General features: G+C 40.9%; 1 protein-coding gene across 1 annotated transcript; it reads left to right on the forward strand.

Moving 5' to 3' along the window:
- LOC110435900 (transcriptional regulatory protein AlgP-like) lies at positions 1,028-27,142 on the forward strand. The gene is made up of 3 exons (XM_021462001.1): positions 1,028-1,120; positions 1,685-1,729; positions 26,459-27,142. The coding sequence occupies exons 1-3, from the start codon at positions 1,028-1,030 to the stop codon at positions 27,140-27,142; spliced, it is 822 nt and encodes a 273-aa protein (XP_021317676.1).

The following is a 27,142-nucleotide window of genomic DNA, read 5'->3' on the forward strand; positions in this document are numbered from 1 at the left end:
GAGGCTTCGGAGGATCCAAAGATGCAGTAATTAGTGAAGTTGAAGACACGTGTGAAGCAATGGATATATGCGAGGAGTGTGGATTCATCGGGCCTTAAGTTTGCTGAGCCAGACACCGAAGAGGCAGTATCGAGGATACTAAAATATGCTGAAGACTCAGAGAAGGGCACATTCACCCCTTCTAGAGAGAAGGATGAGCTGAGCCTTGGCTTGGGAAACGCCGAGCACACCGACCGCACCAGAGGTCTAGGAAAACGGATGACCTAGAAGCAAGGATTCAGAGAGGATAGCAATATCTATAAGAAACATAACAGAAATCAAGAGGCCAGTCTTGAGCTCCATGTGAAGGCTCTAGTTGCGAAGGTGCTTTCGGAGCAAGGTCTGTCTACGGAGCCAAGGACGCAAATTCAGCCGGTGGGAGAACTCGCTTTAGTTTGCAGCCCTTCGGATGTTCGTAGCAGCCAAGGCTCCACAACCTCAATCACCGTCGATCGCTTACGGGAGCCAGCTAGTTGCACCCTATTAGTTCCGGGCCGGTCAAGCAAGTTGCGTGAGGTGGCAACCGGTAGGGCACATCCTCCTGGAGGCGTCTGGCATGGTAACCCCATCCCGGACGACTACACAAGGGTTGAAGTGCATACCGTGAATCCCAACTACATTTCTTGGAAGATAGAATACCCAACTCCCGAGGGGCTTGTTAAGCTTGGAGATGTCATAAATCAGTTTATCCTTTGGCACAAAAAGGACATTGTGTTGAATGTTTCTTCGCCCACTCTTAGTGAAGTACATATGCAGCTAGATGATCAACGTGGGGATGTGTATTCACCGACTCGTGGCGACCACATGACTGATGAGGTGCCACATTCTTCCCAAACTCCTAGGGACCATGTGCCTGAGGAGAAACAGACTTCTCCAGCTCGTCATACCGAGCAAGTGAGTGAAGGGATGCCACAATGTTATCCAGCTCATCATATCAAGCAAGGGCATGATGACATGTCACAGGCTTGTCCACTCGAGCACGGGCATGATGGCGAGCGAGATCCTTCTCAACAGGCACGACAGGAACAACAAGGACCGCCTTCTGAAAAACAAGGTGAGCGTGTGCCTTCTGAAAAATAAGGTGAGCGTGTGCCTGAATCAGAGGCTCGAAAGAAGATTCCCTACCATACGAGGCCAGTTTATGTCCCGATGAGAGACGTCTCGATGGTTGACACATGGTTTGCTCGTGACAAGTTCCTGCCTAAGCACCAAATCAAAAGCCAATACGCTCGTGATTCTGAGTCGATCGACACTAGCACACTCCACCAACCACCAAAGAAGTATCCAAATATTGAGGCCATCAATTAGACAGAGGGGGCCCAAAAAAATATGAAAGAGGCAAGATTTTCCTACCAAACCAAATCATGCAGTGCATGCCAACTGGAATGAAAAGATTTCATGATTGGTACTTGCGTGCTATGTCGACGTGACTAAATGAGATATATGCAACCTTCCCTAAAGACACATTTGGAGGCTCAAGTGGGCATATTATATTTGACTTCGATGACATGCACGAATGCTTTCACCTCGGAATGATGGAAATGAATCTAGTCCGCGTATGGTGCCTGTAAGTCCTTGCCGTCTCGATCCGATATGAATGAAATCTTTGGATTTTCTTGTACCTGACCTATGTCGTGATTTGTAGAATGCAAGCACATATTGTGAAGCAGGCACCAAGTCTCAGAGCTGGGTATATAGATCCTTTTTGGATCTCTTCATCAATTTTTAACGAACCCAAGCGCTGGAAACTTGATGGTGAAGAACTAGCTGCTGGAAAAACCGTTGAGGAGAAAGAGGCGATCCGGAAAGAAGCTATTCGCCAAAAGGCCTATATGGTTGCGGCACGGATTTCTAAAGCTCTTCTAAATCTCTAGCATAATAATATGATATGGATACCATACCACTTTGGGTAAGTTCGACTCTATACTTGAATAAAGCATTGTTCGATATATTTAGTTTGTTGCAAAAGACCTTATTTGTTTCTTTAATGATTAAATTCATGCAGGAATCACTGGATTGTTGTAGGGGTTGATGTTGGGTTGAGCATGGCACATGTCTATGATTCGGCAGATTATGCTCCAGCGACATACAAGGACTTCATATCGATTCTCAAGACGTAATACAAATCCTCATTTGCTTTTATATGTTGCTATACATACATGTAAACTTTGCTTTTTGATACTAACAAGTTGTCATTGATAAAACCATTTGAATAGGGCATTCAAGCACTATGTCGAATATCATAAAGGAAGGCATTGCCCAAAATTGAAGAGCGAATTGGCGATCAAGACGCTCTGTGCGGTATGTGTAACTTACATCGTTATACTCGATTACGTTAGGAAATAGCATTACTTACTATTTCCATATGCAAAACACACAGAGTCTCAAGCAGAGGCCTAGAAGTAACCATTGTGGATATTACATATGTTGCATGATGAGTAACACTAGTGCCTATGTGAGACACCCCAATCTGGTTAGTTTCACACTTTGTTCCCTCATAGTATGAAAACTTAGCTTATGTTATGAAATTTAGTTCCCTCATGTTATGAAATCTTAAACTTGTTCTCCTATAGTGGAAAGAATATAAAGACAAGTGAAGAAACCTAATCAAGGAGGATGAACTCCTAGGGCTCGTCGGCGACCTTTGCAACTTCATCATTGACGAGATTGTTGATTCTAGAGGCGCTTATCATGATGTAAGGTCCGACTTAGGCTCCAATCCACTTCACCAACACCTCCGTGAGACACACAGGCTCTGTCTTGGACGTTGATAACAATCTAGACTAAGATGCATGTGGACTTGTAGGAATATTTGAACTTGTGAATTATGGTTATGTAATAGACTTTGCGATGAATTAGACATGTAATTTGTGGTTTATATTGTTCTTGTGTGGTTGTGGATGAATATATATATATATATATGGTCAGATTTGAATTATATATTACGTGCTCTAGTCATATTTGAAAGCAGATTTGAATTTTTTTCCTGAAAAACGGGTTGTAGGGGCGGCTGTAGATTGAACCGCCCCTACAAATTATCACTTTAGGGGCGGATGGTGTCTCAGCCGTCCTTAGAAATACTATTTGTAAGGGGGGCTGGGTCACCAGCCGTCCTTAGAAATACTATTTGTAAGGGGGGTTGGGTCACCAGCCGCCCTTACAAATGGTATTTCTAAGGGCGGCTGATAATTCTAGCCGCCCTTACAAATGTTTTATTTGTAAGTACGAGGCCGGAGGGGCGGCTGGGCCAGTCGCCCTTATAGAGGGTTTCTAGCCGCCCCTAGAAACCTATTCTGTAGTAGTGCACATCTAACGCACGGTCGTCTTCTATAACTCGCCAGGTCCTCGTCCTTGCCATTGTTCCTCCTTGTCGGTGGCCAGCAGGTACCTCGTCGTCTCCTCCGCCGCCGCCTCATCACAGTCACGCCTCTCTTCTCGGTAGAGCTTCCCCAGCCCCCTGCCCCAACTTGGGCCAGCTGCCAGGGCCCCTAACAGCCATCCAGCCATTCCCATTGCCTAGCCAACCTTTCTCCCCCAAACCTTTCCTTCTAATCTTGCCAAAGTTAGAGAAGTTGAGAGAAAAAGCCAGAACCCTAACTCGGAGATCTAGAAAAAGGAGGAATAGGAGGTGTATATACCTCACTAGATCTGCCATGGCTAGCGTGGCTGGGGGGAGGAGCTTGGCACGGGTGAAGGTGTGGGTGTGGAGAAGCGGTGGGGCGCGGGCATGGGCGTAGAGAGGAGGTCGACGGGGAGAAGCTCACCGGTCGCACGTGCGAGACTGACGAAACCAAGGGGGCTAGCAGGGGCCATGGCCCCCCTAACAGTACAAACTTTTTTAAAAATATATTGATATTAATAATCAATATTTATATTAAAAAGGTAAAATAAATAAAATCTTGTTATATATGTCTATTGATATTCTCTAGACAACAAAATTGAATATAGTACAATTACAATAAATATTTTGATTTATCTAAATCTGTTCGTCTACCATATTAGATGATATATCTATTGAAATTGTTGGTTCTACTAGAATACTTATGTTACATTATACTTTATATTTGTACTGACACATACTTGACTAGCGATAACAATTCAGTGATGATCATCTCTTTTTATTGTGAATCGCATTATATATGTAGATGCTCACATATATGCATACACACTCACTTCTATGAATAAACATACATCCTACTCTATTATGAGCACTTTCAAAATAATAAGACAACATATTTTAGGATTCACGAGTCATTATAGCACCATGTTATTAACATAATGGTCACATTATGCATAATTCATGGGAAAATTAATAGCGAACATGTTAAAATCATCAAGTACTGGAATAATTTCAGAAAAATACCGCTTAATCTTAGAGCAAAAATCTAATCAATTAAGCTACGCTAAGTTCTCGTATGTTAGAACTCTTTGACCGGCACCCCTTTATGCATAATTTCTGGCTCCGCCATGGAGGCGGTATGAGTAAAAACAGCCATTGGTTTATAAGACAATACCAAAAATGAATAGGATCTGTCAAAATAAACCCTCTCTTATTACACCTTTACATTTATTATGGAAACCAAATCAAGAAAGCCAGAAATGGAAAAAAACAGGATCAAGTGGAAATAGAAAACGAGTCAATTTGAATGGAAACATGTCGATAACTGTCAGGATATACAAAGACAAAATGGGAATGAAACCTAACTTCACGTACTGACCTAACCGATCTGGCATGGTAAAAACATGTCGATAACTGATCTGCTAACACATAAATAATTCTAATGACTAGAGTAAGAGTCAAGACCATAAGTCCGTAATACAGCAGGCCAACTACTGGTCTATCATATATAGGGCTAAAACCAGATATCCTATACGGATAAAAACAGATAGCCTGACAAAAAAGGTGAAAACGTACGGTTAAAAGATATCATTTTCGTCCTATTTTTATTTTATTTCAAGAAAACGGAAATTAAACAAAAACAGTTAGGGTGATCATCAATAGAAATTCGAGCGTTTTAAATAAATAAATAAGGACGGAACGAACAAAATAGGATTTATCTCGATCGTTATCAGCCCCCTAGCTAGACGCATGTAATATAAGTAAGCTGATCAGTGCGCAACCATGCAGTCCCAGAATCAGATACCGGACGGTGGATGGGAAGCTTGGCCGACTCAGCAGCCACACCTTCGATTCCTACTCAGTAGATTCGCACACCACACGCAGAAAAACGAAGGAGATGGGAGATGCTGATGCCGATTCCCGGCCACGATATGTTATTCCGAATGAACCAACCTTCCGGCTTCTGGTCGGGCCATCGTCAATCGCTGCTTTATTATTTTCTCATCCATCGGTTGATGCGTATGCGTATCGTATCGCGCTGCGCCTACGTGGAGCTGACTGTATATATTGCCTTGTCATTCTTCATTCACGGGCATCATTATCTTTTTTTATTTTTTGATAAGGACGGGCATCATTATCACTTGAGGAACTCCGTTGCTAGCTAGAGCACTCTCTCTGCTCCTTTAAGTCTATCCTTTAACTCTTTCTACAACCCTATCATTTACTAGTTGGAGGTGATTTCAGTCTTGTTTGGATATTGTCAGACTCACATCTTTGAGGGTGGAATTTAGTTTGAGTTTTGCTCCAATCTATCCTAACCAACACACGTGGATTGACTACATCCAAACAAGACCTATTGCTGTGTTTAACAATTTGAAGCCTACAGACATCCGTATCAGTTACCGCCGCTGTATTTGCTTTCCATAACTGTATGCAGCAAAAATTTTCATATTAGCATGTTCTGGAGGGAATAGTGATAATTTTCAATATCGTACTTAAGGTAGAAAATTATGAAGCGGTATGACATTTTGGAAGCATTTGTAAATAGCATATTCTGAATTAGGGTAACAAAAGATATAGTGTTTATATGTAGAGGGGATAGAGTGGGTACAGGAGTAATTGAGGGTTTTTTTTTATTATGTCAGGAAACAGTTGAATAAAATTCATGGCATTATTTTTTTGAAGAAGATTGACAGACAAAATTCTGTGTCGGAGATGCTAATTTACACTATGTGTCATCTCAACTATCAATGCTACATCATTATGGTATTAATTTTCCATCAGATATTTTCTCGTTACAGTGACATTATTAGATGCAAGAATAGACATTTCTTTTTCACTGTACCATGAAATATCTTCTCTACGGAGTACATAACTTGTAACGCCACGCTTCTTATCCGGCTGGTGTCAATCTAAAGTATACAAATCCATAAGGCGATGACACATACCCTTTCGTATGATTTCTTTTGCTGAGGAAACAGAACTACACAAGGTTGTTTTCACTCTCTAATTATTCTGATTCACATGTGCAACTAATTGCTTTCCTCCAGCTAGCCTTGGTGCTCCCCAAAACCATTTTTTTGCTCTGGCCGAGGTATAACCCACAAGCTAGTATATTCTCACATTTGCATCATCTCCCATTATATACTTTGAATGATGAGGACATTTGAGAGTAGTTTCCTTTGATATATTTCCATCTGTTACTTTCATCAAGTTTGATTAAATTGTCATCTTTTGTCTTGTAATCATATTAGAAGGAATCCTAATTTATTTTTAATTACTTGGACAAAGACATGGTTTCTTATTTGAACTAGGTGAAACTTAGGGTGTTTTTAGGTCTAATATAATTATATTATTGTCACAAACATGTATTTATCAGCCAGAAACTTACTGGTGTGTATGCTTTCCATTTATGTACATTTGTTAATTCAACAAAACACACTACTAACACGCACATTGTATGCCTTTTTTTGCTTCAATGACAGCACAACGAGCTTGGCGCCCATGAGCTGCTAGAGTTCGACATTATAAAAATACAAGACAAAATAGTTAGGTTCGTCATGGATGAGGTAGTCATTTATTTTCATTCCACTTCGTAAGAAAATGTTATAGATTTGTGTAACAACCATTTATATTGGCAAACACCTTATGAGCCCCACATTCTGTAAAGACCCGTTTACACAGGTTGATCCTTAAGGGCTCTCATCTTCAAATAAATTTACAAAGGTAGTGTAACACCCTGGAACCCAAAATAGGAATTTTAGGGTGTTATAGGTAGGCCTTGACCATTGTTGACGGTAATTTCACTCTTTTTTCATGCTCAAAATTGTCAACAAAACACCTTTCAAGGACCTAGCAAGCAAGGGAATAATCATTTTGGTACAAATAACTTGGTTCCACATGTACATGTCATTATTTACTTGCATTATAGGTACACAACAGATGAGATTTGTATGGTTGGAGGCCCAACATAGAGGTCATCCGACCCCTATATGGGCCCACACCCTCTCTCTCTCCGGCTTCTCATGATCCTCCCACACACTCCAAAGGCAATCTCCACCCTTGTATCACAATTGTGCTTTCTCTCAATGGCTACAGATGAGAGCACATGAATCCTTGGGCCCACATCTCACTCCACTAACGTGACAAGTGACTCATGATGACACAAACCCCTCAAGGACGTTGTGGAGAAGGTCCACAAGCAAGGGAGGTTGGCCCACTTATCATAGGGGAGGGGTCAGTCGATCTGCCAATGAGGCCAACCAACCTACATTTTCACCCATTGACTTGGTGCATGCTCCCATACATCCACCTTGATCTCTACCATTGATCTAAGGTTGGTTTGATCCAAGGGCAAGTCAGATTTGTCACCTGGATCAATGACATTGCAGTGGAGTAGCACTACTCCTCCTAGGACTATAAATACCCCTTCACTCCCACTCATTCAAGATACATAAGGCTGGACGAAGAACTCGAAGCTCGTTAGCTCGCTCGGCTCTTGGCTAGCTCATCTCAGTTCGGCTTGGCTCGTTTGGATAACGAGCCGAGCTGAGCCAAGATTTTAGCTCGTTAGCTATAACGAGCCAACTCGAGCCAGCTCGCGAGCCTAACGAGCTACAGTATTAGTGAAAAAATCATCAGAACTTATACTAGTTTTGTATTACTTCATATCTTACACTTTATAAATGGTTGATATGTTAGCTCATATGAATTATTGTTGGACTTAAGACAATTGGATATATTATTATTGTATTATTACTATTTTAAGCTTTAGATAAATATAAATATTATATTTCATATATTTTTTATACTAGGCTCGCGAGCTTAACGAGCTAGCTCGAGCTTTTAACGAGCCGAGCTGGCTTTCAAGCTCGTTAAAATAATGAGCCGAGCCGAGCTAGGTCATTATCCTAACGAGCTAAAACGAGTCGAGCCGAGCCGAGCCGAGCTGGCTCGTTATCGAGCCTTAAAGACACACCACAAGGAAGAAGCTTCTCCACTCTCTCGACATGTAGTAGTGCTAGTATAGTTAGGAGTTAGAATGATGTAGTGAGCTAGTCTCTATTCTCAATTTGGTCTTCTAGGAGGTCTGGTATACCTCTTGTATCTCTCTCTTTGTAGACTTTTACTTTTTATTTACATTCTTGCTCTGCTTCACTTAGCTTATGCTTTATGCAACATTATACTTGCTATATTGGTCTATCTTATCATATTGTTGTTTCATACTACTGTGTCCTGTAACCACGCGCATATCACAATCATCGCTTGTTATAGAGTGCTCTAGTTGGCATGTGTAATTACAATTAGAGTAGCCAGAGATGGTGTAAGCGTGGTGCTTATACAATATCTTGACTTTAGTTATCACCTATCACATGAATTGTTTGTGGTAGCTAGCAGGTGGTGACAGCCGTATCTAATCTTTGTGTCACACCACATGTTGTAGGAAAGTTGTTAAAATGGTAAGGTCCCTTAAAAAGGTAGCCTCTTCGAGTAAGGGATTTGTCTCCTGTTGTCTCGCTTATCACCTATCATACATGTTGTAAGGTCTCAATCTATATGTTGCAATTGTGTGATTAAGATAGAACCATAGAAGTACAGTTTGAACCTTTGGAAACCTTACACTCACTCATTCTCCTCCCCATTAGCTAGGTTGCTTATCTTTATGTTTAGACTTCTCCTATGTGTGTCATCACTCTTATCATATATATCATTTAGCCCCACTGAAGTCTAGTTGGTATATTACTTAGTAGATACACGATGGTTAGCTATAATATTATTTAGCCATTGCTTCCTTGAGAATAAATACGATACCTTAAAATACTCCTGGGTCAAATGCTACAACGGTAGTTCTATGCGCTTGCAGAATATTCTACATGAGCATAATAAATACAAACAACCATAGATTTAATAAAGGCAAAAGTCCACCACCGGTCCCTAAACTTGTATTGTCGTGTCATCTCGGTCCCTAAACTCACAAATCGACCATTTAGGTCCACAAACTTGTTCATCTATGTTATCTTGGTCCCTAAACTTGTTCAGTTGTCTCATCACGGTCCCTAAACTTGGTTTTAGGTCTCGTATGGGTCAAAACAAAGCGATCTAAAAACTCTATATCAAAAAATAATTTATAACCTTTTCATATAAACTCAAATAAAGATAAATTTTATATCAAAGTTGCAGTCCTCAATGCGATTTACAACTTTGTAGTTGAAAAGTTTTTTATTTGAAATTGGTTAGTGTCACAAAATTTAATTTTAAATTTTAAAATCTATAAACTTATAAAAAATGTTTCGAGACCATAAATGATTTTAATTTAAAAATTTTTCAACTGCAAAGTTGTAAATCATGTTGTTGGCTACAATTTTGTTATAAAGTTTATCTTTATTTGAGTTCATATGAAAAAGTTATGAGTTATTTTCCATATAGAGTTTTTAGATTTACCCTGTTTTGATCCAAATGAGACTTAAAAATAAATTTAGGGACCAGGATGACACAACTAAACAAGCTTGAGAACCTATATGGGAGATTTTTAAGTTTAAGGACCAGGATGATACAACCGAATAAGTATAGGTACCTAAATGATTGTTTTACGAGTTTAGGGACCGGAATAACGTACCCAAACAAGTTTAGGAACCGGTGATAGGCTTTACTCTTTAATAAAGGCACACTTTTGTAAATGAAATCCATCTGTCTCCTCAAACTGTTTATACTAGTAGTATTGTTATATGCCTTTTCAAAACTTATTCTAAAAGTGATCTTCAAGTTCTTACGAAGTTTATAAATTATATTGAATGCTATTCAGCACTAGTAGGTTAATCAAAACAATTGTTATAGCTAATGATTAATTACCACCTATAGAACTAAACCCTCTCAAAAAAAATATATAATTCTCTAAGCATGTGAGTTGGATTCTTGGTGAGCTAAATAGTGCTGGTCCTTTTAGCAACTGGCAATCTTGCCTGAGATATGGAAGGCAACTGTCCTGCTCCATTCAGCTCTAGCCTGAACTTGCAACTTTACAGGGTAGAATGACCCAAAACCTGCCTATTGAATGACTACGTTATTGGAGAAGCCATAGAAATTTATATCTCTTAGGGTCTGTGGATTGCAGGAATTTCAACCGAATGTACTTCCTCTATTTTGCTGACATCATGTGTCGTTTGGAACGAAGGAAACAATCTTACCGTTCCTCTGGAAAAAAATGCAAAAAATCTACTCTGATCCAAAGTTTTCGCGGATGCCCGAGACGGACGCGTGCGTGGAGCTTAAAGAAGCTGGTAGAAGCAAACTGTTTCACGCCTCTTCTTACCTTTCCAAAGTGTTCAACTAGTCATCTTCTTCGTTGAGCTCATGGTTGTCCGTCTATGGCCGACCTGGTTATTAACCACTGATAATGAGCTTTTATCCTTTACATGTTTTGTTTATTCCTGTGTTTTTCCTTTCCTGTGTTTTAACACTACACACCTATCATGTTCCTGTGTTTTTCCTATTTCTCTTTTTTCGATTCCTTTGTTCCAAACAGGGCCTTATAAAGATAATCCCTATTAGTAGAAGTTTATCTCAATATGTAAGCCATCCACATTATTCCAGTTAACTATCCATATCATCTTTCAGTAATAATAATCATGTCATCCCACTAACTTCCAGCCTTTCAATGTAAGCTATTCACATCATCTTCACTCAATTTCAGCTCAAATTCTTCACCTCACAGCAATGTGTGGGGTATCTTCTGGTATGCTTTCAGAAATAAGGTGCAATTCTTGTCTTTTTAAAAAATCAAATAATTTAAAGTTTGATCAAAATATATAAAAAAACTATAGAACTGAATAAGTGTTATTGGATTGCATATGAAATAAGTGTTATTGGATTGCATATGAAATAATGGAACATATGAAATAAGGTACTAATATTAATATTATCTTCTACTCCGTTTCAAGTTATAAATGCTTTTGACGTTTTTTGGTATATCAATTTTACTATATATTTAAACATATTCTATATTTAGATATATAATAAAATGGATATACAAAAAAGTTAATGTGACTTATAATTTGGAAAGTAAGTATAAACTTAGTTAAATTTAAAATTAGTTTAGTTTAAATCTTGAGTTGTACTACCTACAAGCGATCTGCGATGGATTGGAGTATAATACTAAGGCCTTGTTTAGTTACACGTAAAATTCAAAAATTTTTAAGATTCTCTGTCATATCGAATGTTGGGAGGCATCTACCTCATCCCAATTCACTATGATAGGGAGCCACGTACTTGAATTCTTTTTGTTCCGGAAAAAATTCAATGCGTAGGGGACCATCTTTTTTGCGGCATGCTCTCTGATTTACGGATTCGCACGCCCGAGGGCCAACCTTAGTTGACTAAAAACCCTTGACTTAGGCCTTGTTTAGTTCACCCAAAAAGCAAAAAGTTTTCAAGATTTCCCGTCACATCGAATCTTGCGGCACATGCATGGAGCATTAAATATAGACGAAATCAAAAACTAATTATATAGTTTAGCTGGAAATCGCGAGACGAATCTTTTGATCCTAGTTAGTCCATAATTGGATAATATTTGTCACAAACAAACGAAAGTGCTACAGTACCGAAATTCGAAATGTTTTCGGAACTAAACAAGCCCTTATTTCTACTCTACCTACTAGCTTACCCAAAGACTTTTCTCACACATAAACCGTGACATGACCGATTCTCAAATGCCTACTTTCTCTTCTCTTAAGTCTACAATAAGTGGGAGAGGCAGGATTCGAACCAATGTAGAATCACACATGCATAAAGTATTAAATATAGATAAAAAATAAATAATTATACAGTTTGTTTATAATTTATGAGACGAATCTTTTAAGTCTAGTTAGTCTATAGTTAGACAATAATTATCAAATATAAAAAAAAGTGTTACAATAATAAAATAAAAAAACTTTAGATCTAAACAAGGCCTAAAGCTAAATCCGGCAGCCCATGTGACGATGAGTTTCTAGGTGATGGCTGTCAGAACTCCCTCAGTGAAGGACGAACTAATGATGCAGTTTGCACAAAACTAGTACTATTTTAGTGGAATGCATGCCTGTAATATCAGCTGGCAACACCATCAGAAATGGAGTAGGGTAGCCTTGCAACTCACCGGTGTCCCGCGCAAGGCACGGTATCATCTGTAGATGGATAAGTGTTGTACTCGCTCCGTCCTACAAATAAATATATTTCTTTGACTTCTATGATTTATGTTTGATCATTTATTTTATTAAAAAAATTAATAAATATTTATTATTTTTTATGATTTATTTTATTGTTAAAATATTTTTATAATGATGTATTTATTTTATTATTTGTGTAAAAAAATTAAATAAGATGAATGGTCAAATATGAATCGTACAAGTCAAAGAAATACATTTATTTGTAGGACGGAAGGAGTAAGGGGATGTTTGGTTTGGGTGGTAAAGTTTAACAGGTACTGTAGCAGCTGTCTTATTTGATAATTAGTATTCAATCATGGACTAATTAGGCTTAAAAAATTTGTCTCTTAAATTACTCTCCAGTTGCGTTTTTAGTTTTGTAAATAATCTATATTTAGTACTCCATGCATATATCTAAACATTCGATGTGACGGGCGATAAATTTTAACAGAGAAACCAAACTGGGCCTATGTTCTAACAGTAGTTCACAAATAATTATAGGATAAATAATTTGGAACCTTCTAGACGTCGACAAAATAATGTGAAGGAAGTCCTCAACACGGGACTCGCAATCAGTTACAAAGCCTACGCGTGGGGAGAGAGAGAGTAGCAAAACTCTTTGCTAAGGCCTTGGGGTGTTTAGTTTCCTTCTATTTCAAAAAAATTTGGGTTTTAGTTTATCATTCTGTATAATAGAACTAAAAATTGTGCAAAATTTTTAGCAAAAAGGTGGTTAGTAGAAAATAGTACAACGTCGACGTCCTCTTTTTATACCACATGCGGTTTTAGTTATCACGCGCCTGTAGTAAAAAAAAGGCGGTGTCAGAACTAACAACCGTGTGTGAAGATGCATTTTTACAGGCGGTTTTCTTAACAAAGCCTGTAGAAATCATGCATTTTTACAGACGGTTTTCCTAAGGAACCGCCACTAAAAATCATATTTTTACAGGCGGTTGCTTAAGAAAACCGTCTGTAGACATTTCTACAGGCGGTTGTCCTAAGGAACCGCCAATAAAAATCATATTTCTACGGACGGTTGCTTAAGAAAACTGCATGTAAAAATAATTTAAAATTGAATTTTTTGAGCTTTTCAAATGACCTTGTTTAAAAAAACTGTCAAAATGAAAGTTGTAGATCTTGAAAAGTTATGAAATTTTATAGTTGATAATTTTTTCATTTGAGATCATCTTGTCGTCGAAAACAATGTTTGAATTTCTCAAATTTAAAATTCAAATTTTGTAAATAACCTCGGATGGAGAAACTACCAATATAAAAGTTGTAGATCTTGAAAAGTTATGAAACTTTGTAGTTGACAACTTTTTCATTTGAATCTGTTTAGGGCCTCAAATAATCAATGTATGCTCAGTTTAGGATAATATGTGGGGAACTAAACTCTAGTATAGACACATTTGAGTAATAGGTGGAGTGGTAGAGGAGGTTACACATGAGGACGAGGTCTTAGGTTCGAATCCCACTAGCAGCCGCGTAGCGCGCGATTTTACGCGAAAAAATGCGCGACTTGCGATTAGCCTGTGGGCCTTCCCTAGAATTAATTTTTTTCCCTATTTTTAAAACAAGATTTCATATTTTCTATAAAAACAATTCCACATGCGGTTACCTAAGAGAGACGTCTGTGAAAATGTTTTCTACAGACGGCTCATAAGGAACAGCCTGTGGAATTGGCCTATTTCTACTGGCCTCTAGCACAGGCGGTTGTCACACCCATATTTTAAGAACAGAATAGGATGCATAAAAGACTCATATGTGCCCCAGAAACAGTCGCACACATAAGTAGACAAATCTCAAATGTACCATTGCAGTGTTTATTACATAGCAGAATATAATATATCACATAATCTCATACAAAAATGATAGCATGAAGTGAACAACGCTCTCGACGGAAGCTCCACACAGGGACACTGTTGACTGGTTGACTCCAAACCTAGTACTCATAACGGTAGTTCTCATTCCAATCATCATCATAAGCATAACCTGGGGTGTTGGGAAATTGCAAGAGTGAGCACATATCGTACTCAACAAGTATAACCAGGGGTTCATGAGGCTCAAATAGCTGACACAGGTTTGACTGCATTTAGCTTTTAACAGTGGATAGCATGTTTAATCATTGGATAGCAAATATGAAGGTAGCATAAATAATCCCATAACCACATGATCAATGCATACAAGAATTAAGAATAACAAATATAAATAACATAATAAACCATCATTTATTATCATTATTCACGTTCATCAGTGTCCATCTATTCCGTCAGTTTTCCGGCCGCCCGTATCAGTGGGCACGGCTAGTATACCATATTTAACACTTTGCAGAGGTTGTACATCGTTACCCATGAGTCATGATTTACCCTTTCGCCCGAGGTAGCTAATCTCTTAACCCCCTTCCTAGGGAGGTCGGCAGGGATCACTATGAAGCCTTTCAAAAGTTCGTCTAACATGTTAGGGCCGCAAGGTTTCCTTCGCGAGCAGATATAGATACTCCCCTTCCGAATGGCACAATGACGCGCAGCCTATACACATAGGGACAGGGGCTCGCACTATACCCGTGTCGGTTCAGCCCCTCTAGCGCCCTTTCGGGTAACCTCTAACAAAAAGTTCTTCATACTGAGCTAAAGCCAGAGCCATATAGCCCTCATGGTTGTACGAGTTGTCCCAGCTTTTGCCAAGGGATAAGTCCTTATGGAGGGTCAAGATCAATCCAGCAAAAGCCAGAGTTCTTTTCACCCTTTATATTCAAGTTGCTAGAAAGCTTATTTTATTGTTTATTGTATATTCAAATATTCATGTCACAAGATCATGGATTAATAATCAAGCACTAGCAAGAACTACCCAAATGCATATCCAAATAGGTAACAAGGAATTCAGGATAACAATAATCTATGATTTTGCTAAGATCATCAAGGTGGACACATGCATATGATATATGTATTAAAAGTGTGTAGATAACAAGGATAATCCCAAGTTATACTTGCCTTGATCAAAGCTCTCCTGAGCCTGCTGGTCTTCAAAGGCTTGGTCTTGATCACCAACGTACGGCTCACCGTCTATTCCCAAATATCAATCAACAACACGCAATCCAATGTAGACAATCATACACGAAGCAAACAAACTATAATTAAAACATTACACCAAACAGTAGTAAAATAAATATAAAAGTTTACTAAAATATTCTACGCAGCACTATGATCACAGAAACGTAAAGTTCACGAAAATCGGAATTAAAACGTAGAAGATATGAATTTTCCAAGATTTCCTATAGAGAAATAATTAATTAAATGCTACTGTAAAATTAAAAAGTTTCAAAACAGAGAATAAATACTTCTAGCACGTAGAGCTCGTAAATATTAATCTAACAAAATTTGAATGGATTAAATCGGAATTAAAATGAGCATTTTATGAGCAATTTAAATCCAGTGGCAAACTTGTAATTATCTGAAAACGTATTTTCTTTTAAACCAGCCCAGAATACGCCTTTGAAACATCAAAGCGTAACCTCGCAAAGGCGCCAGGGACCATGGGTCTATTACTAAATAACTCCGGGGACTTTTTAGCAAAAGTAGCGGCCGAAACGGTATCCAGTGTTCCCAGCCGTAGATCTCCTATCCGACGGCCAAGATTTCGTCCACGGGTTTAACGGCGGCGGCCGGCCGCCAGGGAACGTTCCGGCGCGGTGGCGTGCCATGGGCGCCGCCGCGGAGCTCTCCGGCCTCGCCAACTTCTCGTTTCCGAGCACCAAAACATAAATCGAGACCATGGGCGCGCAGAGGAGCATTAGGCGAGCTCACCAGGGCACTTTCCTCGGGCCGGAAGGTAGCAGGGGACTCACGCCGCGATGGGGGATGGATGCGGCCTCGGCGAATTCCACACTTCGGCGAGTAAAGCTTCTAGGGCTCCGTTTTTGCGGCGCAGAAGGGAAAGGAGCCACGCGGAGTCGATATAGGGACCTTATAGGGGCTCGGCTAACGCGTTTGGCAAGAAAATCCCGAGCATCGCGGGATCGGGCGTGTCCTAGACGAGTCTGGTTCGAAACCGGCTGGCGGAAGGGGAAGGCGGCGCTGTTCAGCGGGCCCCACGCGTCATAGGAAGAAGGGCGGGACTCGGCTGTCGGTCTCAGAGAGAAAGGGGAGATGGGGGCGCGCTGCGCGGGTCTGCTGGGCCGGGGTGGGGAAACTGGGCCGCGCTGTGGAGCTGGGGGTTGGGCCTCACGTGGGGGAGAAAGGGGCCAGGCCAGCAGGCCATCATGCCGGGAAAGGCCAGGGGGCTGAGCTGGCTGGTTTTTTTTTTTTGTTTTTCTTTTATTCTTTTTTCTAAAGCATTTACCAAATGAAATTTGAATCAAATAAATTCAAACCAAAAAAAGCAACCGCACAGAATTAAATATGCTCCAGCATGAAATGCACCAACATGTTTCTATCCCTATGTTGGATTTAATTTTCAACAAAATTTATTTATTTACTAATTTAAATGCTCACAAAAATACTTAAATAAATCAAATTAAATCCAATTTATTTAAAACAGATTTTTGGGTGTTACAATTCTACCCCCTTAAAAGAATCTCGTCCTCGAGATTGAAAAGTGCTTACTCAAACAAATATGAATATGATTTCCTCAGATCGTCCTCTCTTTCCCAAGTTGCCTCTGCTTCTGAATATCGATTCCACTGCACCTTGCACATTCTAATAACCCGACTTCTGGTGACTCTCTCAGCTGTCTCCAAAATTCTGACCGGATACTCCTCATAAGTGAGATCACCTTTAACAGAAAGCTCTTCCAATGGTATTTGCTCCTCAGGTACACGCAAACACTTCTTAAGTTGTGACACATAGAACACATCATGCACACCAGACAAACTTTCAGGCATCTCTAACTGATACGCTACTTCTCCACACCTTTGCAAAACTTTAAACGGACCAACATACCTTGGAGCTAGCTTTCCTTTCATATTAAACCTCTTCACACTCCGCATAGGCGATACTTTCAGATAGACATAATCACCTTCCTCGAAAGCTAGTTCTCTCCTACGTGTATCTGCATAACTTTTCTGACGAGACTGAGCAACTCTCAGATTATCCCGGATGGTTCGCACTTGTTGTTCTGCATGTCTAAGCACATCCGTACCAAACACCTATGTCTCCCTAGTTTGATTCAAAAACAAAGGTGCTCTACACCTACGACCATATAATGCTTCAAACGGTGCCACTTTAAGACTTTGCTGATAACTGTTGTTGTAGGAAAACTCTGCATATGGCAAACTCTTATCCCAACTGGTTCCATACTGCAATGCACAAGCTCTCAACATATCTTCTAGTATCTGATTGATCCTCTCAGTCTGTCCATCTATCTGTGGATGATACGATGTACTAAAATTCAACTTTGTTCCCAAGGAATCATGTACTGCCTTCCAGAAAGTAGAGGTAAACTGAGTGCCTCTATCAGATACAATCTTCTTAGGCACTCCATGCAAACAAACTATCCGCTCCATATATAACTCTGCTAGTCGAGCTCCTGAATCAGTGGTTTTGACTGGCAAGAAGTGAGCAACTTTAGTCAATCGATCCACTATTACCCATATTGAATCATATCCTCTCTGTGTACGAGGTAAACCCACTATGAAATCCATGCCTACTTCTTCCCACTTCCATTCAGGAATCTTCATTGGTTGCAATAGTCTAGCTGGCCTCTGGTGTTCAGCTTTCACTCGCTGACAAGTATCACACAAAGCAACATACTCGGCTACATCTCTCTTTAAACCATACCACCAGTACTTCTGTTTCAGATCTAGATACATCTTTGTGCTACCAGGATGAATGGAATATGCTGACTCATGAGCCTCTCTCAGAATCATATCGCGAATAACCTTCACTTCAGGAACACATATCCTTTTTCCAAACCACAATACACCATTGTCATCTATTCTGAATCTTGGTGCTTTGCCTAGTACCACATTTTGTGCTATCTCCTTTAGTTTCTCATCTTCCAACTGTCGTTTCAATATCTCTTCCTCCAGAGTAGGAGTGACCTCAATTTCCATAGCATTCACTACAATTCCCAAGTTCAAATATGCAAATTCAGCACACAACTCCTCAGATTCAGGTGTCGCCCGAAGCTCATTAGCATATTTCTTTCTGCTAAGTGCATCAGCTACGACGTTCGCCTTCCCAGGATGATAATGCACTTCCAAATCATAATCTTTTATCAGTTCCAACCATCTTCGTTGCCTCAAGTTCAGGTCTGTCTGGGTGAAGATATACTTTAGACTCTTATGATCAGTGTATATGTCACTCTTATGCCCAATCAAATAGTGTCTCCAACTCTTCAGTGCATGAACCACAGCTGCTAATTCTAGATCATGAGTAGGATAATTCAATTCATGCTTTCTCAACTGTCTAGATGCATATGCCACAACTCTACCTTCTTGCATAAGAACACAACCCAGACCCAGACGAGAAGCATCACAATAGATAGAGAAACTCTTACTCAGATCTGGCAATACCAACACAGGTGCAGTAGTCAATCTCTTCTTAAATTCCTCAAAACTAGCTTGACACTTATCAGACCATACAAACTTAGCATTCTTCTCCAACAGAGCAGTCATAGGCTTTGCAAGTTTTGAGAACCCTTCAATGAATCTATGATAGTAACCAGCTAAACCAAGAAAACTGCGAATTTCACTTACATCTATAGGTGGTTTTCAATTCAGCACATCTTTCACCTTACTAGGATCCACTGCAATACCTCCACTAGAGACAACATGACCAAGAAAAGAAACTTCTTCCAACCAAAACTCACATTTACTATGCTTGGAATACAACTTATGTTCTCTAAGTTTCTGTAAGACCAATCTCAGATGTTCAGCATGTTCTTCCTTGGTTTTAGAGAATACCAGAATATCATCAATAAAGACCACCACAAACTTATCAAGATACTCCATAAATACTTTATTCATCATGTACATAAAGTAAGCTAGTGCATTGGTCAAACCAAAAGACATAACTGTATACTCATACAACCCGTACCTTGTTGTGAAAGCTGTCTTTGGTATATCAGAATTCCGAATCTTCAATTGATGATAACCAGAACGCAAATCAATCTTAGAGAACACACAAGCACCTCTTAGTTGATCAAACAAGTCATCAATCCTAGGCAAGGGATATTTATTCTTGATAGTGACCTCATTAAGTGACCGATAATCAACACACATCCTCTGACTACCATCCTTCTTATCAACAAAGATAACTGGTGCACCCCATGGTGATGAACTAGGACGAATGAACCCTTTATCTTGCAACTCTTTAATTTGTTTCTTAAGTTCTTCTAGTTCATTAACCCCCATTATATATGGTCTTTTAGCTATGGGTGCAGTACCAGGTAGTAATTCAATAATAAATTCAATGTCTCGGTCAGGTGGCATACCTGGCAATTCATCTGGAAAGACATCCGGAAACTCATCCACTACCAGATTCTGAGGATCAACATCATCATTCAGTTGGTTCACTTTAGCTGTGAGTGGTGCTTGCACTATTACATCAACACTGATTCGTTTTCCCTTTGGGGTTGTCAGAGCCACTACTCTCTCCTTGCACTTAATATCTGTGTCATATTGCTTCATCCAATCCAAACCCAAGATCACATCTATGCCTGAAGTTCTCATAACCATGGGACTGATAGGAAAATCTACCCCCCTTAAAGAAAGACTTGCTGAGGGGCAACATAAAGAAACTGGTATAGTCCCACCCGGTGAATTTACTAGCATAGGGGTTTTCATTGCAACTAGTGGAATGCTATGAACTCTAACAAATGCTTGTGATATGAATGTATGCGAAGCTCCAGAATCAAATAAAACTGTAGCAGGGATAGAGTTGATGCTGAACGTACCCATCATGATTTCTGGTCCCTCCTAAACTGTTTTCGCTGCCACGTTGTTCACCTTTGCTGAATTAGGAGTGGATCTCCGGTCATTGTTCTGCGGATTAAACTTCTCTGGGCAATCATAGGACATATGTCCTTCCTTCCCACAACGAAAACACCTGGTAGGAGTGTTAGAAGCGCTTCTTTTCGTGGAGGTGGCATTTGAGTTCCCTGAACGAGGTGTCTGCTGACTATGCTGCTGTTGATTATGGTTACGTTGTTGGAATGGAGGACGTTGGTTCCCACTCTGTGATTGATTCTGGAAACGCTGGGGTTGCTGGTTGCGGTTCCACTGACTAACTGGTCTCTAGAACCTCTGCTGATAGCCTTGATGAGAACTGAAACGCTGACGGTTGTTGCTCCCAGAACCTTGTGTCAGCATCCTTCTCTTCTTATCCTGACCCTTACGCATGTTATCAAGCATAATGGCACGATTCACAAGAGCCTGGAAGGTAGGATAGGTGTTTCTAGCCAACTGCAACCTGAGCTCGTAGTAAAGACATTTCATGAATAGACGCTGCTTATCAGCATCTTCCCTGACATCGTTCGGAGCATAGCGAGCCAACTGTTCAAACGTGTCATGATATTCTGCCACGGTCATAGAGCCCATCCTGAGAGATCTGAACTCTTCTTGTTTGAGCTCCATCATTCCTTCATTTATATGTCGAGCTCTGAAGTCTCTACAGAATTCCAGCCATGTGACAGGAGGAGCATTGTTGGGACGAGCAGCTTGATATGACTCCCACCATGTCTGAGCTGCCCCCGAAGTTGTCCAGAAGCATACAACACCTTCTCCAAGTCATTGCACTGTGCTATGTTCAGTTGCCTCTCCACAGCACATAACCAATCATCTGCCTCCATGGGATCAGCTGAGTGTGTAAATACTGGGGGTCTTCCCTTCATAAACTCTCCACGCTTATCTCTCACATGAACAGGTGGTGGTGTCGGTGGAGGTTGCTGTTGTAAGTGCTGCATGAAGACGTGCATCATCTCATTTTGGGTTTGCATGAGTTCCTCCACAGTAATTGGGGCATTGCCACCATTGCCATTGCCACGGCCTTTGCCTCTGCCTCTTCCCCTTGCTGCCATCTGCATTCCAAGGTATATAAACACATCTTAGTAATGTCCAACATGATAAATACAAGAGTTAACAGAATCTGAAATTTTCTGGGGAACATCCAACATCAGTAGATCAGAGAATAAGTCATATCTCGAGTTGCAGAATTCAAAAGGATACATGAAGTACACCGTTGGAAAGATAAAGAAATCATCTACAACTTTCATTTAGATTATATTACCAGATTCCAGCGTTAGGTTAATCAAAAACTGAGTACAACCGAAACTGTTCTAGAATTCCAGACTGCACAGAAACCTCAACTTTAAACAGCCATAACTCACAGCTCATAATCGATAACGTGGTCATTCTTGCGGCATTGGAAAGATACGAAAGTCTACTTGTTCCTAGAAAAATTTAATGAACATTGCACGAACAGAATTTGATTTATACCAGCATCATTGCATACTGCTCCAGAAAAACAGCAAAAGACAGAAACAGGATATGACCCCAAACCACTATTTATTCATGTTCTTACTTAAGGTTCTTAACTAGAGAACTTGGGGATATGACCACAAGGTTCCAGCACTCATTACAAAAATCCAAATCAAGCATAAGCATAATAACAAACCAAACCAAGCATCAAAAGTTCACACTTCAAGCATTGACTCAACTTGCAGTACCTACGTTCTCCTTCTATTAAGGGTAAAGATCATATAACTCCTATTTCAATGATGTTAGAAGGTGGTAAGAAAAGTTCTAAAAGTATATTCAAAGCAAAGAGTGGGGATGAGAACAAGTCTTTAAAATAAGCAACAAGGTGAAGATGAATAGGATATAGTATAGAAGAAAATATCAAGGTTTATAGAGCAAGGATTTTATAGCAATTTCAAATCCTTAAGACGGCCAATTTTTAACTAGGCTTGCGTCCGACAGTCAACAAAGCTTTGATACCAATTTGTCACACCCATATTTTAAGAACAAAATAGGATGCATAAAAGATTCATATGTGCCCCAGAAACAGTCGCACACATAAGTAGACAAATCTCAAATGTACCATTGCAGTGTTTATTACATAGCGGAATATAATATATCACATAGTCTCATACAAAAATGATAGCATGAAGTGAACAACGCTCTCGACGGAAGCTCTACACAGGGACACTGTTGACTGGTTGACTCCAAACCTAGTACTCATAACGGTAGTCCTCATTCCAATCATCATCATAAGCATAACCTGGGGTGATGGGAAATTGCAAGAGTGAGCACATATAGTACTCAACAAGTATAACCAGGGGTTCATGAGGCTCAAATAGCTGACACAGGTTTGACTGCATTTAGCTTTTAACAGTAGATAGCATGTTTAATCATTGGATAGTAAATATCAAGGTAGCATAAATAATCCCATAACCACATGATCAACGTATACAAGAATTAAGAATAACACATATAAACAACATAATAAACCATCATTTATTGTCATTATTCACGTTCATCAGTGTCCATATATTCTGTCAGTTTTCCGGCCGCCCGTATCCATGGGCACGGCTAGTATACCAGATTTAACACTATGCAGAGGTTGTACATCGTTACCCATGAGTCATGATTTACCATTTCGGCCGAGGTAGCTAATCAATTAACCCCCTTCCTAGGGAGGTCGGTAGGGATCACTATGAAGCCTTTCAAAAGTTCGTCTAACATGTTAGGGCCGCAAGGTTTCCTTCGCGAGCAGATATAGATATCCCCCTTCCCAATGGCACAATGACGCGCAGCCTATACACATAGGGACAGGGGCTCGCACTATACCCATATCGGTTCAGCCCCTCTAGCGCCCTTTCGGGTAACCTCTAACAAGCTAGAAAAGTTCTTCATACTGAGCTAAAGCTAGAGCCATATAGCCCTCATGGTTGTACGAGTTGTCCCAGCTTTTGCCAAGGGATAAGTCCTTATGGAGGGTCAAGATCAATCCAGCAAAAGTCAGAGTTCTTTCCACCCTTTATATTCAAGTTGCTAGAAAGCTTATTTATTGTTTATTGTATATTCAAATATTCATGTCACAAGATCATGGATTAATAATCAAGCACTAGCAAGAACTACCCAAATGCATATCCAAATAGGTAACAAGGAATTCAGGATAACAATCATCTATGATTTTGCTAAGATCATCAAGGTGGACACATGCATATGATATATGTATTAAAAGTGTGTAGGTAACAAGGATAATCCCAAGTTATACTTGCCTTAATCAAAGCTCTCCTGAGCCTGCTGGTCTTCAAAGGCTTGGTCTTGATCACCAACGTACGGCTCACCGTCTATTTCCAAATATCAATCAACAACACGCAATCCAATGTAGACAATCATACACGAAGCAAACAAACTATAATTAGAACATTACACCAAACAGTAGTAAAACAAATATAAAAGTTTACTAAAATATTCTACGCAGCACAACGATCACAGAAACGTAAAGTTCACGAAAATCGGAATTAAAACGTAGAAGATATGAATTTTCTAAGATTTCCTATAGAGAAATAGTTAATTAAATGCTACTGCAAAATTAAAAAGTTTCAACACAGAGAATAAATACTTCTATCACGTAGAGCTCGTAAATATGAATCTAACAAAATTTGAATGGATTAAATCGGAGTTAAAACGAGCATTTTATGAGCAATTTAAATCCAGTGGCAAACTTGTAATTATCTGAAAACGTATTTTCTTTTAAACTAGCCCAGAATACGCCTTTGAAACATCAAAGCGTAACCTCGCAAAGGCGCCAGGGACCGCGGGTCTATTACTAAATAACTCCGAGGACTCTTTAGCAAAAGTAGCGGCCGAAACGGTATCCAGTGTTCCCAGCCGTAGATCTCCTATCCGACGGCCAAGATTTCGTCCACGTGGTTAACGGCGGCGGCCGGCCGCCAGGGAACCTTCCGGCGCGGTGGCGTGCCATGGGCGCCGCCACGGAGCTCTCCGGCCTCGCCAACTTCTCGTTTCCGAGCACCAAAACATAAATCGAGACCATGGGCGCGCAGAGGAGCATTAGGCGAGCTCACCAGGGCACTTTCCTCGGGCCGGAAGGTAGCAGGGGACTCACGCCGCGATGGGGGATGGATGCGGCCTCGGCGGATTCCACACTTCGGCGAGTAAAGCTTCTAGGGCTCCGTTTTTGCGGCGCAGAAGGGAAAGGAGCCACGCGGAGTCGATCTAGGGACCTTATAGGGGCTCGGCTAACGCGTTTGGCAAGAAAATCCCAAGCATCGCGGGATCGGGCGCGTCCCAGACGAGTCCGGTTCGAAACCGGCTGGCGGAAGGGGAAGGCGGCGCTGTCCAGCGGGCCCCACGCGTCATAGGAAGAAGGGCGGGACCCGGCTGTCGGTCTCAGGGAGGAAGGGAAGAAGGGGGCGCGCTGCGCGGGTCTGCTGGGCCGGGGTGGGGAAACTGGGCCGCGCTGGGGAGCTGGGGGTTGGGCCTCGCGTGGGGGAGAAAGGGGCCAGGCCAGCAGGCCATCAGGCCGAGAGAGGCCAGGGAGCTGAGATGGCTGGTTTTTTTTGTTTTTGTTTTTCTTTTATTCCTTTTTCTAAAGCATTTGCCAAATAAAATTTGAATCAAATAAATTTAAAAGAAAAAAGGCAACCACACAGAATTAAATATGCTCCAGCATGAAATGCACCAACATGTTTCTATCCCTATGTTGGATTTAATTTTCAACAAAATTTATTTATTTACTAATTTAAATGCTCACAAAAATACTTAAATAAATCAAATTAAATCCAATTTATTTAAAATAGATTTTTGGGTGTTACAGCGGTGCTGGAAAACGCCAGTAGAAATAGGTTACCTACCGCCTGTGTAGTCTGTCTCTGTACTAGTGTATTTTGAATTTTGACCTCAAGAAACAAACAAAAGCTCAAAAGAGTCTCGAGTGACCTCCATAAGGGCAATAAATTTTGTATTTTGGATAAAACTAAATATAATTCTGAAAATTTTAGCATTTTGCAATTCATCATTCCAAAATAGTTGACATTGTATATTTTGCATTTTTCTGGAACTAAACACCCCCTTATTTCTCTAGGTGAAAGCATTTTCGTTTGTATTTCGTAATTATTGTCCAACCATAGACTAACTAAACTCAAAAAATTCATCTCATAAATTATAGATAAATTATACAATTAATTATTTTTTATCTATATTTAATGCTTCATAAATATACATTAAGGTTCAATGTGATGAAAAATCTTAATAGTTTTTTAAATTTTTAGTGTAACTAAACAAGGCCTAAAGAGGATGATAATTGCTTGACTCGCATGCCTCTCGATAAACTTTGCTGTCTCTGGCTGCTGGACATAGGCCTTGTTTAGTTTTCACTAAAAACTAAAAACTTTTCAAGATTCTATGAAGCATTAAATATAGATAAAAACAAAAACTAATTAGACTGTTTGTCTGTAAATCGCGAGACAAATCTTTTAAGCCTAGTTACTCTATGATTGGACAATGCTTGTCAAATAAAAACGAAAATGCTATAATAATAAAAACCAAAATTTTTTTGAAAAATAAACAAGGCACGTATTTTCTATTTTTTTTTATTTTCATGCCACACCACATTAAGCTGACGATTTCTCCTCGTTGAGTGCGCCCTTGCATAGGTACTCTCTAACATCTGCTCTCTTTATTTTAAATTATAAATTGTTCTGAGTTTTTTAGTAAATAGTTTTTATTATTTATTTAGATATAATGTATGTTTTACTTTATAGTAAACCTTTGTACCTAGGGAAGACACATCGACTTATAATTTGAAATCTCTACTATAATTGAAATCTTCTCCAGGCAAATTCCACCAACAAGATCAACGACTTACAGCACATATGCTACAGATTTAACGGCCTAGATTAGAAGTATGATCACGACCTTACACACCCTCAGCCTCGTTTCAATCATACATCACACAAATTCACCACGCGTGTGGCTCCGTCACCCGCCGCGAGCGCGGCCGCAGCTCACCCGGCCGCCGTTGCTCGGCCGCCGCTGCATGCTCCGGTGCTGTGCCGCCCGACGCGCCCGCCAGAGCTGCGCCAGTCAGTTCGCCCACCCGTCCTCGCAGCGCGCTGCCCGACCATCGCCCCCCCCACCCGCCGCCTGGTGCGCCTCCTATCGCGAGCGCGGCGCTCGCCGCGAGCGCGGCCGCAGCTCATCCGGCCGCCGCTGCTCGGCCCCCGCCCGCCACCCGGCGCGCCGCCGGCCACGAGCGCGGCGCCCGACGCGCGTGCGGCTCCGTCGCCCACGGCCGCAGCTCACCCGGGCGTCGCTGCTCGGCCGCCGCTGCCCACCCCAGTGCTACGCCGCCTGTCGCGCCCGCCGGAGCTACGCAAGTCCGCTCGCCCACCCGTCCTTGCAGCGCGCTGCCCAACCATCGCCCGCCACCCATCGCCCGACGCGCCTCCCGCCGCGAGCGCGGTCGCAGCTCACCCGGTCGCCGCTGCTCGGCCACCGCCCGCCGTCCGCCGCCCGGCGCGCCTCCCGCCGCGAGCGCGGCCGCAACTCACCTCACCGCCAGCCATGAGCGCGATGCCCAACGCCGGTGCCAGAGCCGTGAGACTGTCGCCGTAG

The sequence above is a fragment of the Sorghum bicolor genome, chromosome 5 (assembly GCF_000003195.3).
Source record: "Sorghum bicolor cultivar BTx623 chromosome 5, Sorghum_bicolor_NCBIv3, whole genome shotgun sequence".
In the NCBI taxonomy this organism is placed as follows: domain Eukaryota; kingdom Viridiplantae; phylum Streptophyta; class Magnoliopsida; order Poales; family Poaceae; genus Sorghum; species Sorghum bicolor.